Raw genomic sequence first — 15,594 nt, 5'->3', positions numbered from 1 at the left:
GCTCTTTGCATGATATGGAACCTGGTAAGTTCAACTGATCCAATTGCATGAATGTTGCTCACAGTAATTCCCAGTACTGCTGCTTGGCTTTGTTGGATGGGACACTTGGCAAATCACGGAGTTAGAATGCTTGAATGTGATGTATGAAGTAGTGAGTGTATTGTCTTCTCTTTTAAGTTGTGCCCATTTATTGAAGCATTCCACTAATCCTCATGCTGCAGTAGCCACCCTTGCATGTTTTCTGCAAGTGCCTTGATAGATGTAATGCACAACAATAAAGAAGATTCTTTGTAACCTAATTTGAGCCAATTTTTGTATTTCTCTAATCCCCTCTCAGGGATGTTGTCCCATACATGACCTAATAAAAACATTTTGGTGACATAGGAGTTAGAATCCACCCCACTCCAACACACACAATAACTATTCAAGTCAAGAGTTGGCACACCAAGGGGTGCTTGAAGGACCACCACTGTGAAAGCTTGTGAAATTTAAAACCATACATATAAAATGTATATTTCTCCTAAAGTAGAATGCACTATAAATTAAATTTGTCCTAGGTCACTGTTACTTACAGTAGATAGTAAAAACATGGTCAGACAGATTTTGTAGTAGTCCATCTTCAAATGGGGATTCTCAGTATTACTGGACCTTTATTCTTTACAAATGCATTTTCTGGGAAGGATATACTTAAAGATGCCAGCCAGCTTCACATTGCACACTGTTTTGGCACTTGGACTGAGCACCTGCTGTTCAGTAAGGGCCTTTGTAAATAAAGAGATCCCCATGAGGAGATGGACTGATCCAAAACTAACCTGTCAGATTTTTACTACCTTCTGTAAGTGACATAGAAAAAAGGTTATTTATAGTGAATTATACTCTGGTAGCAAGCTACACTTTAGGTGTATGTATTTTATGTTATAATTTTTTCACAATAGTTATCCTTTAAAGGAGTTATCAGGCTTAAAATAAATAAAAAAGCTTTACTCACCTGTGGCTCTCTGCAGCCCCTTGCAGCCAACTGTCCCATGCTGATTGATCCGCTCTCCACCGCCGTCCAGGTCTCTCCACACGGTGCAGAGGCAGAGGTCCTTACTGCGCCTGCATGAAGCGCGCTGTCAATCATGGCCACGTTGCCCGCAGCGTACTGCGCAGACGCAGAACTACTGCGCCTGCGCAGTACGCCACGGGCAACGTGGCCATGATTGATAGCGGCGATTCACGCAGGCGCAGTAAGAACGACCTCGAGGTCGGCCTCTGCACCGTGCGGGGAGCCTAGACGGCGGCAGAGAGCGGATCAATCAGCGTGGGACAGTCGGCTGCAAGGGGCTGGAGAAAGGCCCAGGTGAGTAACGCTTTTTTTTATGTTTTTCCTGATGATTCCTTTTAAGTGCCACCCGCTGGTTTCTCTTTAAGTAAGTCTTATATTGGAAATCCGTAATCCTGCGACTTTTTAAGAATTCTCCATCCCCTTGCAGCAGAGTCTGCATACCCGTTCACACCTGCTCCCCTCTCCTTCCCCTGCCAAAAGCGCAGCAGGCAGGTATGCAAGCATGGCACTGCATCCACGCCATTCATATTACAACTGCCTTTTAGTTATACAGATAATCTCCGCTCCAATTTTCTTTAAGCAATTCAGTATAGAAGTATACATTATTTACCTGGGTACAATTACAATGGAAACAATTACTTGCTTACCTGGGGATTTTTCCAGCTGCTCATAGTCTTTCAGTTTCCTCAATGTTTTCCAGGTTCCTTCCATTGTGCAGTTATCGGCTGAAATTAAAGTCTGCAATTGGCTAATTCGTGGGCTACTGCGCATACGCGGTCCAGGAAACGGAAGCATTCTGCGCATGTGCAGTTTATACAGACTTAGAACTGAGCATGCCCAGAATGTTCCTGGTCATGGGAGCGCAATCAAGGAGGCGCACGGCTGGGACGGTGCATGAGCAGGAGTCCGCGACCCAGCACAACGGAGGAGACCAAGAGGACATTGCAGGACCTAAAACACTACGTGGGCTGAAAAAGCACCAGGTAAGTAAAAAAGTAATCTTGTTTCCCTGGCCAAAGGTTTACTTTATTCTTCTCCCTTAACCCTCAGACACTAAGATTAAAAACTTCATATCAGGTACTTTCATTAGCAATAACCTTGAGTATATAAAAGGGGTAAGTCACTGAGCTGTGCTGCAAAACATTTATAAAACTAGTCAAAATTATCAGCACCCTTGATTTTGTGAAGAGTGCTTGATCTGAAACAGTCACATGTAGCAGAATGTTCCTGTCCCTGGATATTCAAATAAAATATCGAATGTGTTTAAGAGCAAAAACAGGACACAAGCTTGGGAGTTTGAGCAAAGCGCCATGGGCTAATACACTGTCTCTGCCAGGGCATACAGTGTAATATATACAGTTCATTTAACTGTTATGTCCCGGAGATAATCAGAAAAGGAAACACTAATGTAGAAAGTAATCAGACCCTAGTACAAAAAGTAGAGAAAACCAGTATTCTTATAGTTCCAAAAGTCCTATGGGCTACTACCCTCTCTGCCAGGGAATACACAAATATACACACTCCATTGGGCTGGAAAACCTTTCTGGGGAGAACACTGCAAAGTTATGTCATAAAACATGGACAGAATTATTCTAAGTCCTGCCAAAGAAAGCAAATGGATCAACTTTATATATTTTTTTTAACATTCTAAGGGAAATTATAGTTTGGAGATCATTAACTATTGTCCATTTTAGGAGGAATACCAACACATTTAAACAAGATAACTGGTGCTATAATAATATGACTAAAAGGTCTTACTGGTAAAAAAGTATTATGTGGTATTTTTTGACGGATTCTGAAACCCCCGTAAACCTATTATCCAGTGGCTGGGAAGTGTAAATGGTTAAGGAGACTAACAAAATTTTCAGCCTTATTTCTTCTATCCTATAAGTTCCTATACCTGTTCTAATGTGGTCTGTCTTACTGCAGCCTTTTTCTAGTTGCACAGTCACTAATATCTGTTATATAATCTAATCTTCTTTCCTTTGTCAGCTCAGGCAGGAATGTGCTGCTCTGCTGTAATAGGAGAAGCTATGCAAACACCCTCTCCACACTCCCTGCAGGCTCTGTGTGCTGTGTGTTGTTGCTGTATGAGTCACAGACAGAGCTTTTCTGAGCCTGTCACATTCTGGTTAGCAGCCATGTTTTTTGTTTGTAAACACTGCCTAAAACTGGCAATTACAAGCCAGGATCGCAGCAGGGAGTGGCAGAAACAGCAAAGAGGGGCCCAGGAGAACATAATGAATAAAATGGTATGCTTTTTATTGTAAGAATTTTAGAGTACAGATTCTCTTTAAAGAGAACCCGAGGCGGGGTTCTCACAACAAAATCCCCATACAGAGGCTGGCTCTGCCTATAGAGCCAAGCCTCTGTTGCTAATCAGTTCCCCCCTAAAACCCCCCTGCACTCAGCCAGACCCCATAAATCACAGCCGCGCTGTGCGGCTGTTTACCTTCCTAACGTCAGTCCCGGCGCTCCCCCCGCCTCCTGCAGAGCTCCGGTCCCTGCCCGCGTCCCTTCCCTCCAATCAGCATGGAGGGAAGGGACATGGGCGGGGACCGGAGCGATACAGGAGGCGGGGAGAGCGGAGACTGACGTTAGGAAGCTAAACACCACCGCTGCTGACACGCTGCCTGCCGGCAGCGCGGCTGAGATTTATGGGGTATAGCTGAGCGCAGGGGGGATTTAGGGGGGATCTGATTAGCAACAGAGGCTGGGCTCTATAGGCAGAGCCAGCCTCTGTATGGGGATTTTGTTGTGAGAACCCCACCTCGGGTTCTCTTTACGGCCTCTGTCTCTGACACAGGAGACCGAGGTTCAAATCTCAGCTCTTGCTTTTCAGTAAACCAGCACCTATTCAGCAAGGAGTACTTGGGCTAGACTCCCTAACATGGCTACTTCCTACTGAGCGCTCCCTTGTCTAAAATAGATAATTTTGGAGACTAGCTATGTGTTCTCATTAATTAAGCCATATGTTTTCCTAAACTTTAGTAATCCAATGACACTTAGTCATTAATCTGTGTACATGGAGTCAACATCATCCTGTATATGAGCAGAAATTTGTACTGTGCAATTCTCAGGATAATGGTTCTGTCAGGTGATTATCGACCTGCACTATGTAAGGGGTTTATAATTAGCCCTCATGGTTTTCTTTTGCCGACTTGTTTGCTTGCTATTTATTTTTTGGCCATTTTTAAAGCAACTTTTTATTTACTACTACAGGGATTGGACAAAATAATAGAAACACCTTGAAAATCAACAAAATATATTTTAATATGGTGTAGGTCCACCTTTTGCGGCAATTACAGCCTCAATTCTCCGAGGTATTGGTTCATACAAATTGTCAATTGTTTCCAAAGGAATTTTAGCCCATTCTTGAGTTAAAACGAAAAGAACTGGAGGCAATTACAGTGTGCCTCTGACACAGGAGACCAGGGTTAGAATCTCGGCTCTGCCTGTTCAGTAAGCCAGCACCTATTCAGTAGGAGACCTTAGGAAAGTCTCCCTAACACTGCTACTGCCTATAGAGCGCGCCCTTGTGGCTGCAGCTCTAGCGCTTTGAGTCCGCCAGGAGAAAAGTGCGATATAAATGTTATTTGTCTTGTCTTTAGAGACAATGGCGGCGAAAATCGACTTCTTACTTGAATCTCTAATTACGACTATAAATGCTCAATAATGTTGAGGTCTGGGGATTGTGGTGACCAGATGAGCTGCTCAACTTCATTAGAATGCTCCTCGTGCCATTATTTAACAATTCTAGCTGTATGGATTGGGGCATTATCTTGAAAGATGGCATTTTCCTCCGGAAACAGTTCTTGAACCATAGGATGAACTTGGTTGCCCAAAATTCCTAAATAGTCTCGGCTGTTAATTCTTCCATGAAGGGAAATCATTGGCCCAGCAGGTTTTTCAACAAATAGCACCCCAGATCATCACAGAACCCCTGCCATGTTTTACGGTTGGGAGAAGGCAGTCTGGATGAAATGCTTCTTTCGCAGTCTCCAAACGTACACTCGGCCGGCGGTCCGAAATAAGGTAAACGATGACTCGTCAGAGAAAATCTCATTTTTCCACTGCTCGAGGGACCAATTCTGGTGGTTTCTACACCACTCTAAACGCTTTGAAACATTTGTCTTTGAGAGCAGAGGTTTTCTAATTGCAGTTCTTCCGTGGAATCCAGATTTGTGCAGCTCCTGACGAACAGTTTTTGTGGAAACTGGGTTCTGTAGGTGTTCATTCAGCTCTACAGTGATTTTAGCAGCCGTGGTCTTGCGAGTTTTGCTAGCAATTCGATTTAGAGTCCGCCGGTCTCTCTCAGACAACTTTAACTTTCGGCCACAACTGTGCTTTGCTGAGGACGTTTTTCCTTCTCTTTCTAAGGCAATCATTACTTTTGAGACAATACCACTTGAAATGCTAAGAATTTGGGCAGATTCTGTTACAGTAGCTCCTGCCATACGAGCACCAACAATTTGGCCTCTTTGAAAGTCTGCCATTTTTATAAATTATAACCAACTTTGGTTTAAATATCTGTAGAAAACAATTATTTTAATTAAACATATCAAATAAAAATAATAAACAAAAAAAAAATGTAACATATGTCAAGTGTTGATGGAACGTTCAAAGATGATGCCAAAATGTTAGGCGTTTCCATTATTTTGTCCAACCCCTGTATTGTAGGCTCCAACATATTTAGAAGCCATCTGTCAGGACCAGAATATTTCTATTTAATTTGCCTGTCATTAGGAGGTGGCTTTCACCCCTCAACTAGCTGCCTATTTCTAGAATTTACCTATTACTATCTGCCAATCACCTGGACCTGCCTACTGCTTAATCTGCCCATCAGAGTGCCTATCACCATCTGTCAACAAAATGTGCCTGTCATAAGAAAGTCCCTATCAATATCGATTTTACTATCTGCATATCGCTTAATCCGCTTGTTGTATAAATACAGTAGAATCCTTTTATAGTAAACTCTTAAGCCCCATCTACACCATAAAATTCCACATGCGATCGGATCAAATTCGATTGGGTCGATTAAATTCGACATGTCCGATTGGGACTCTATCAATAGTGTGGTCGATTTTACATTGATAACTAACCAAAATCGATCACACTATCGATCGAGTCTCGATCGGACATGTCGGATTTAATTGATCCAATCGAATTCAATCCGATTGCACGTGGAATTGTATCGTGTATATGGGGCTTAAAGGGAACCTTAACTGAATGGGGGTAAAGAGTTTCAATTACCTGGGGCTATTACTAGCCCCCTGCAGCAGTCCTGTGCCCTCGGAGCCGCTCTGGAATCCTCCGGTCCCTCGCCGTCACTTAATTTCGTTTTTGATGACTCACCAGTCAGCCAGCCGCCATGCGTATTATTGGACGCATTCCCTACTGCATTAGCGCTGTTGCGGACCGCAATGCGTACAAAAATACGCGTTGCCGCATATCTACGCGTGCGGAATGCGGCAACGCTTATTTATGCACGCATTGCGGTCCGCAACAGCGCTAATTGCAGTAGGGAATGCGTCCAATGATACGCATGGCGGCCAGCCGACTGGTGAGTCGTCAAAAACGAAACTAAGTGACAGCGGGGGACCGGAGGATTCCAGAGCGGCTCCGAGGGCACAGAACTGTTGCAGGGGGCTAGTAATAGCCCCAGGTAATTGAAACTCTTTACCCCCGTTCAGTTAAGGTTCCCTTTAAAGGCAGCCATACACTGGTCGATTTTCACCAGATCGACCAACAGATAGATCCCTCTCTGATCGAATCTGATCAGAGAGAGATCTAATGGCTACCCATACACTACAAACAGATTTTGAATCAATTTCAGCATAAAATCGATTAACAACCTGTGGAACTGCCTTGGCTCGAATATAGGCAGATTCAACAAAGAGAAAAATGTATCTCTAATCAATTCTCACTAGAGATAAATTTGTCTCTTGTCTAGCTGCCCATATACTACAGGCCAATTCCCGCCTGATTTCAGCATGAAATCTTCAGGGAATTCTCTGCACCCGTCGCGTCTGCACCGCCGCAGCCCCCCAGAGAATAAATGTGACAGCGCCCCCCCCCCTGCCCCCCCAGTGTGTACATTACCTGTACTGTAGCAGCCTCCGTGCGGTGACCGTCCATCCTGCTGGGCTCTAAATGGCGCATAGCGTCTGACGTCAGTGTGTATGCGGATGTCAGAACCCAGCAAGATGGACGGAAACCGCGTGGAGGCTGACACTGGCCAGGTAATGTATAAATGCACACACTGAAAGGGGGGGGGGGGGGGGGGGGAGCACATTCCTACATTGCAGCGGCAGGAATTTTGTAGTTTCATCGCTCGTTCCAAAATTGGTCGCTGTACCACCACACACCCAACCAACCAACTTCGACCCAACATCTTGCAGCATGCGCAATAGACCATGCGACCAATTTCCGTTGAAATTAGTCGCTTTGTCAGTCGGGCATGCACTTGGTGGCACAGATTTTCCTCCAATTCGATTATAATAATCAAATTGGATGGTCGATCGGCCGCCAAGTCACCTTATGTATGGTCACCTTAACACTAGGTACACACAATTTTCTGACATATTTACAGTCAGATTGACTATTTCCAACAGGTCCGTTACGTTTTCTGATCAATTTTCCGTTCACTTCTATGGAAAATCGTTCGGAAACTGGATCAAACCTGTTAGAAATAGTTGATCTGACAGTAAATCGTGTGTACCTAGCATAAAGGTACCCACATCTTGCCTGGCATGCCGCCTGCAGAATCTACCCAGGCCGCCACTGCATTTCCCTGTGTCTCTCCCCCCCCCCCCCAGCACATCAACAGCACCACAACAATTGACCACCTGAGGTTAGTTCCTGGTCACACACCATTCAGAACAGATGGCTCCTTGAACTATGCAGTTGAGCCATGGATGACTACGGGATACAGTCTTTGCATCTGATCTGGAGCTTGGTGAGATCTTATTGCTTGTCTTGCAATCTGTCTACAGCATTCCTCTGCGAACAGAGGGTGCACACCAAAAACCACAAGGGAATCTGCAAAAGCTATCGGTTTTTTAAGCTGTTTTTCAGAGCGATTCTAGGCATGTTTAGAGCGATTTTCTAAACAGGCAGCTACGGGCAGAGCAGGAAGAGACGCCATGCAACACATGTGAACTGATAACATCAAGCGATATCTGCTGGTCTGTGAGGGGTCAGCCTCAGTTCTGGAGAGCGGATTGTTGTGCATGCAGCCACAAGGTGGTGTGTGTGTGGGTACCAGGCACTGGCACGTATAGGTGGCGTGTGACATTGAACATTTAAAAGGTTTCACACTATGTATATGTTTTTTTTTACTGCAAAATGCTGAGGAGGGAGAAAAACCTGGAGTGATTGCCGTTGATGAATTTGAGCCCTATTAGCTGTCTGTGATTGGTCAGCAATAACATCTGGTGAGCGTATATAATTACTCTAAGGTGACGGAGGAATGTGAAACACGTTTGAAGTGACACAGCACTGGAATAAAGTGTTGTGAATGGATACAAATGAGCTAGAGTAAACAGGACTTCACTATATTTGTCCCCTCTTTGTTTCTCTCCTTATATGTGAAGCTCTTTGGTCTTGGAAGAATTGAGGATTAAATCAAAGAAGAGTGACTGTATTTGGATGGACTGATCGGAGGATCACATTCAGGTCATGTATGCTGTAGAGCGCTTATGCGGTTTGGTTTAAGGTCTTCTAAACATGCCTAGCATTTTTTGGAGCATTTTTGGGAAGCAGATTTTATATTTTGTTACAGTAAAGCTGTAACTGAACAACTTCTGTAACAAAAACGCTTGGAAAATTGCTCTGATCTAGCGCTTTTCAGAGCGATTTTCCACTTTCCCGTACTTTACATTTAGGCAGAAACGCCTCCGAAAACCACAAAAATGCAGAAGGACCCACGTTTGCGTTTGGGGGGGGAAGAGAAGAGAGCCGCTCTGATGTGCACCATCCCATTCACATTCAATAGGCAAGCGGTTTTCCCCACGCAAGCATTTTAATTAACCACTTGAGGACCACAGTGCTAAACCCCCCTAAAGACCAGGCCTTTTTTTAATAAAATGGCCACTGCAGCTTTAAGGTCAAGCTGCAGGGCTGCACAACAGCACACGAGTGATTCCTCCCCTTTTCTCCCCACCAACAGAGCTCTCTGTTGGTGGGGTCTGATCGCCCCCCCCCCCCAGTTGTTTGTTTTTTTTTGTAAATATTTATTGAAATTATTTGTATTAAATAAATCTATTCCCCCCACTATCCCGACCACCCCCCACCAGCCAATTACGGCGATCGGCTCTCATAGGCTTCTGCCTATGAGAGCCGATCGCTCTTTTGTCCCCCAGGGGGACAGCCGTGTCACACGGCTGTCCCCAGTACAGCGCTGCTCCTGATCGCAGCGCTGTACTGTGTAAATAGACGGCGGTTATGCCGTCTAACAGTCTCGGAGACTGAAGACGGGGCAGAGCTCCACCCCGAGGAGATGCGCGCGCACCCTGCGCGTGATCTCCTTCAGTAGTCGGCTCCAGGAATGTATCTAATATTGACGGCTCCCAGAGGGCTAGACCATGTCTCTGCACAGGGGAGTTGCTATCAATTCCTCAGTATATAGTTTAATTATCACCTTGCTGAAAGAATCTTATTGATATGGTGGTAAGGGGTTCAAGATTCTAGCAATGTGTGTTTATTATCTTTTCTTTTCTTAACTGATAAAGATACTAATAATGCTAATTGTAAACAGTGGTCTGCCCCTCTCAGCAGCTTGTAAAGTGGATGCAGCCTGGAGTGAATCATCATCACAAGCAGGCAGCCAGTGAGTGTAAACACAGACTAGTGTTATAGCTAGTTATATTGCAGCAATATTACAGCTCATTTAGTTACCTGTTACCACCTCAGATCAGCCTATTTCTCCTCATGTCTCCTGCATGCTGTGAGTGACACAGTGAAATATATTTGTGAGCTGTGTGAGAAATGAATTTTTAAGCAGGGATAGAGGGAGAGACCTGGGTGAATAAATAAAGTGCTCCTAGCACTAGTGGGCAATGTGTACACTAATATAGAGTATTACAAAAAAAAAAGTTGTTTCAATCGATAGTATTCCTAAGCTTTGAACGCTGACTGTCTAGGCTTATTAGACTGTAGTATGTAGGTCGCCATTTGATAGGCTTTTGGCAACAGCTGCGAACAAGAGGTCTAATGGACATTTATTGCTAATCATCATTACTCTCCAGACTTTAATTAAAGAAAATCTGTAATGAAAAAAACTCCCTTGGGGGGTACTCACCTCGGGTGGGGGAAGCCTCCGGATCCTATTAAGGCTTCCCCCGTCCTCCTAGGTCCTACGGCGGCGGCAAAAATCCTCCCGGAGCGGCGGCGATGTAAATATTTACTGCTCGGGCTCCAGCGCAGTATTTGCTCTTCCCACAGAGATAGGCGAAAATAGCCGAACTCCGTCGGGCTGCTCTACTGCGCAGGCGCAAGTCTCCTGCGCAGTAGAGTGGACCCGACGGAGATCGGATATTTTCGCCTATCTCCGTCAGAAGAGCCGCAACAGCTCCCCCGCTGGAGCCAGGAAAGGTAAATATTGAACAGGCTGTCGGATTTGTTGCCTGTGCGTTCCGGGGGCTGCAGCGATACCAACGTGGGACATGGGAGGATGGGGGGAGCCTCGATAGGGTCCAGAGGCTTCCCCCTACTGAGGTGAGTACCCCTAGGGGAACTTTTTTCAGTACAGGTTTTCTTTAAGTGGGCACTAAGTACTGTATATCCCTAGTGATGGTGCACCAGAGTGTGTTGTGATTGGTTGGGTGTATGGCAGGGTGGCCATCCCATGTGCTTTTGATTGATCTCGACTTATGAACTTTATGATATATTTAATAAATTAGATTTGTATTTTTGACAATTTGATCACGCTTTAGTGATTTTTCTGCATCATCACACAAGTCAGTCCAAATCTCTGCTACTTCCCACTCTGTTGTGCACAGACAGTAAATCTGTCAGAAATTTGTAACATGTGTGATCTGCGCATGGAGGAAAAACGTTTTAGTCATTTATTTAGGAAAGGGTTCTTTACAGTTAGAGTGATTAAGATGTGGAATGCATTGCCACAGGAAGTCGTTATGGCAAACTCTATACCTGCATTTAAAGGGGGCTTAGATGCTTTCCTTGCGTTGAAAGACATCCATGGCTACAATTACTAGGTAATGCCTAATGGTGTTGATCCAGGGATTTTATCTGATTGCCATCTGGAGTCGGGAAGGAATTTTTCCCTTAGGGGCTAATTGGACCATGCCTTGTAAGGGTTTTTTTGCCTTCCTCTGGATCAACAGGGATATGTGAGGGAGCAGGCTGGTGTTGTACTTTATACTGGTTGAACTCGATGGACGTATGTCTTTTTTTCAACCAAAATAACTATGTAACTATGTGTACCTAGCACGAAGGTACCCATACATCTAGAGACTTGGCAGCCAATCAACCATCCGATTCGATAATTATCGGATAAGATGATAATTGGTGCCAACAAGTGCATGGCTGATCGACGTTGCAACAAATTTTGTGCCAAGCATGTCGATCGGACATGCTGCTGCAAGATGTCGGGCCATCGTGGTCAGTCAGCTGCACAGCAGTGATGGCGAGCAATATTGGGACAAGGGACGAACGCAGCGAAACTCCCACGCTGTTCCCCCTAATGTTCAATGTTCCCCCCCCCCCCTCGGGTGCCCAGTGCCCATACATTACCTGTCCGTCGTTGGCTCCAGGCTCCATCCATACACGCACCCCACATTGTCGGCGTACACGGGGACGTGTGTGTGATGTCATGCGTGCACATATTACTCCGGCAACCACGTGGGATGCGTGAATGTACAGAGGACAAAGCCCGGAGCCAGCGGTGGACATGAACAGGTAATGTATAGTGCACTGGGAAAGGGGGAGGGGTTAGGGCAAACTGAACAGCAGGGGGACAGCATCAGGTCAGTGAGGTGGTAGATGCGGTGTCACAGGGCAGATCGATTTCAGTATGAAATTGATCAAGGATCGGCCTTAGGCCACATACAGACATCAGACCATAGTCTTTGGAAAATGAAAGATCACAGACCAATCTTACCACCCTTCCTGTAGTATAAGAGCCATACTCTACACAGTCTTTTCTATGGAGCTGAACTCCCCATCAGACAGAAATCTTTGCAAGATGCTGCACACACAGATGCTGTACAGACACAAAAGATCAGTATCTGCAAAAGATCTGTTCCTGCCGAAAATCCATTCCTGCAAATTGCAATGATAGTCTATGAGATCTGCAGATCATCATACACACATGATTTAACTGACATTCATCTGCAGATCTGCAGATCTGAAAATCCATCCTGGTGGATCTGATCTGCAGATGAATGTCAGTTAAATCATGTGTGTATGATGATCTGCAGATCTCATAGACTATCATTGCAATTTGCAGGAATGGATTTTTGGCAGGAACAGATCTTTTGCAGATACTGATCTTTTGTGTCTGTACAGCATCTGTGTGTGCAGCATCTTGCAAAGATTTTTTCCTGATGTGGAGTTCAGCTCCATAGAAAAGACTGTGTAGATTATGGCTCTTATACTACAGGAAGGGTGGTAAGATTGGTCTGTGATCTTTCATTTTCCAAAGACTATGGTCTGATGTCTGTATGTGGCCTTAGGCACTACAGATGGGGACTGTCAGGAACAGTTTTCTCTTTCTTTACTTTATAAATTCTGAAAAAACAGACTGTGGACATTACAAAACACGAGTTATGCTACTAAACTAGTATTTGTCTTAAAAAAACAAAACAGCTGGTATAGTACCCACCGTCAGACTGAAACCACAGCCCAGGAGACAGGCAGACTAATTGTTTTTTTTTTTTTTTTTTTTTTTTACAAGTGTTTTATTTTGGTAACTATTTGGTAGGGGTGAAAGGGGTTTGGCCCCCCTGGAGGTGCATTTCTGTCTGGATTTATGGTCTAAAAATGGTACTTGTTTAAAATAATTTTAGGCCTCCAATTCTTAAGTCATAACTCACCAAAATACATCTTTTGGACATCCCGCGTATAATAAAAGACTACAACACAAAATTGTTGAAGTAATTCAATTTATGAATAAACTTAAAAACATTGTTCCCTTTGCTATCGGTCTTAGGTGTCAGGCAGAGAGTAGTCAAAATCCAGGCAAAGTTCGGTGCAGGTGGCTGGCAGAAAGTACCGTATATACTCGCATACAAGCCGAATTTTAGACCCCCAAAAACGGGGCCAAAATTTGGGGGTTCGGCTTGTATGCGAGTCTTGGGTGGTGGTCAGCGGCCCCCCCGCCCGCTCCCTCTCTCCGCGGCTGCTGCTATTACCTGTTCAGCCAGCGGCCGCTTCCTCCAGGTTCCCCTCTCCATCATGCGTATAAGTGTATCACAGCAGCGCGCCCGGCGCTGCTGCTGTGACGAGACAGGAAAGAGCGGTTGCCCTGGTAACAGCGATGCACATCGCCGCTACAGGAAGCCGCGCTCTCTCCTGCCTCGTCACAGCAGCAGCGCCGGGCGCGCTGCTGTGATACACTTATACGCATGATGCAGAGGGGAACCTGGATTAGAGGAAGCGGCCGCTGGCTGAACAGGTAATAGCGGCGGCCGCGGAGGGGGTGCACTATACTGGCTATACTGGGAACTTTACTGGCTATACTTGGCACTATACTGGCTATACTGGGGCACTTTACTAGCTATACTGAGGCACTACCTACCCATACTGGGCACTATACTAGCTATACTGGGACACACTGGGGGGATCACTCGGCCTGCACCAATCCAGCATTTCCTACCCCCGGCTTATATGGGGGTCAATCATTTTTTCCTGTTTTTTCGCATAACGTTGGGGGGGGGGGGGGAAATCGGCTTATATGCGAGTATATACGGTAGTCAAAATCCAGGCAGAGGTCGGTGCAGACGGCAGGCAAAGAGTAGTCAAAATCCTGGCAGAGGTCGGTGCAGGTGGTTGACAGAGAGTAGTCAAAATACAGGCAGAGGTCGGTGCAAGCGGCAGGCAGAGAGTAGTCAAAACCCTGACAGAGGTCGGTGTAGGCAGCAGGCAGAGTAGTCAAAATCCAGGCAAAACTCGGCAACAGTGAGGCAGAAGCACTTGGCTCAGAAGCAGTTGGGAACCAAATGGCTATATTGTTAACATCATGTGCTTAAAATTAGCTTATCTGCCATCACTGCCATGGCAGTCAGGTGACACAGGGGAGAGATCAAATTACAACTTGTGATTAGAGACCAAACTCTCTATACACATGCAGACAGCATTTCTCTCTATTTACCTTCTGTCTTTTGCAGGTGATCGGGGTCCAGATGGGGGGGATCCGACAGGCTAAACCCTCTATATACATACAGGGCGCATTTCTCTATGTTTTCCTTCTGCCTTGTGCAAAAGTTCAGTTCCACTTTAAACAATTGTCACGTGTCAGGAAACAATTGTCAAGAGTATGTGCTGATGTAGCAATAAAAAAAAAAAAAAAATTTAAAAAAAAAAAAAAAAGACTATTGCAACTTGAAATTGGTGTGCTAGCCTGGACTTACATTTGGCTACACTTTAAATTTGTGTGCCGCCCCCAATGAAGTCACGCTGCACCGCTGCTCCATCATTCTGATTGGCCGCCAGTACCCCGGAAGAAAAGCGGGGACATGGGGATCCCGGCGGCTGGGAGAGAAGGCCAGGCAGCCGGGGAGAGAAGCTGGAGTCTCGCTGCGCAGTGCCGATCGAGTGCAGGGCTCCAAAACCCTGCAGAAAGCAGGTAATTATCTACCCCGAGCTGAGCCCGGGATTACCGCTCTGGGCATATTTTTCCTACCTCGAGCTCAGCTTGGGGATACCACCACGAAGAGTTATTTATTTTTATATATAATAGTAGATGTGGGTGTACTTTTACTTTTTGGCACACTTAATTCTTGTGTACTGTGAACAGTACACGGAAGTATTATGTGTATCGGTTTACTTTCACTTTTGTAAATTGCAAATGGCAGTGTTAAGTGAACAAATACGCATATCTGTCCCCCTGATCTGCAAGTGAAGTTTACAGGGGCATAGATATGTGTAGCAGGGAACTTGAAGTAGTTAAACAGTTTGGAAATTCTGCTGCCCTAGAAGTGAAAAAGGAGCTGCTTTTCTTAACAGTGGATGTAGTGGAAGATGATGCAGAAAATGAAGCCAATATACAAATAAAGTCAACAAGATTGTGCAAAAGAGCTTGGATTTTGATATCTTGCATTCTCCCACAGTAGAAAAAGGTACAATATGTAAACAGAGCTAAACTGCGGCGATTTATGTCAAGCTAAATAAAATGAACATTTCAAAACAAGTTTATAAAAGCATCATCTGACCTTTTTAAGCTCTTCTTCCTCCATGGACAATAGTTGTCTCAAATTTATATTATTCTCCTACAAAATAAATGGTTTGCAAACATATGAAGATCAAATACTTGTTAAAGTCAAAACATGTCCATAGAATTTCTAAATTCTTGTACAATTATGCAA

The 15,594-nt window shown here is 44.9% G+C and overlaps 1 protein-coding gene across 1 annotated transcript in view; it reads right to left on the bottom strand.

Annotated features, from left to right (window-relative positions):
- LOC137561423 (ankyrin repeat, SAM and basic leucine zipper domain-containing protein 1-like) overlaps nt 1–15,594 on the bottom strand; it is a 75,431-nt gene that overhangs the window by 38,197 nt on the left and 21,640 nt on the right. Inside the window, exon 4 of the mRNA XM_068272723.1 lies at nt 15,442–15,498. Within this exon, the coding sequence (XP_068128824.1) occupies nt 15,442–15,498 (57 nt within the window). The remainder of the gene's footprint in view (nt 1–15,441; nt 15,499–15,594) is intronic.

Source organism: Hyperolius riggenbachi, chromosome 3 (assembly GCF_040937935.1).
Source record: "Hyperolius riggenbachi isolate aHypRig1 chromosome 3, aHypRig1.pri, whole genome shotgun sequence".
Classification (NCBI taxonomy): domain Eukaryota; kingdom Metazoa; phylum Chordata; class Amphibia; order Anura; family Hyperoliidae; genus Hyperolius; species Hyperolius riggenbachi.
This window is presented reverse-complemented; position numbering and strand designations above follow the sequence as displayed.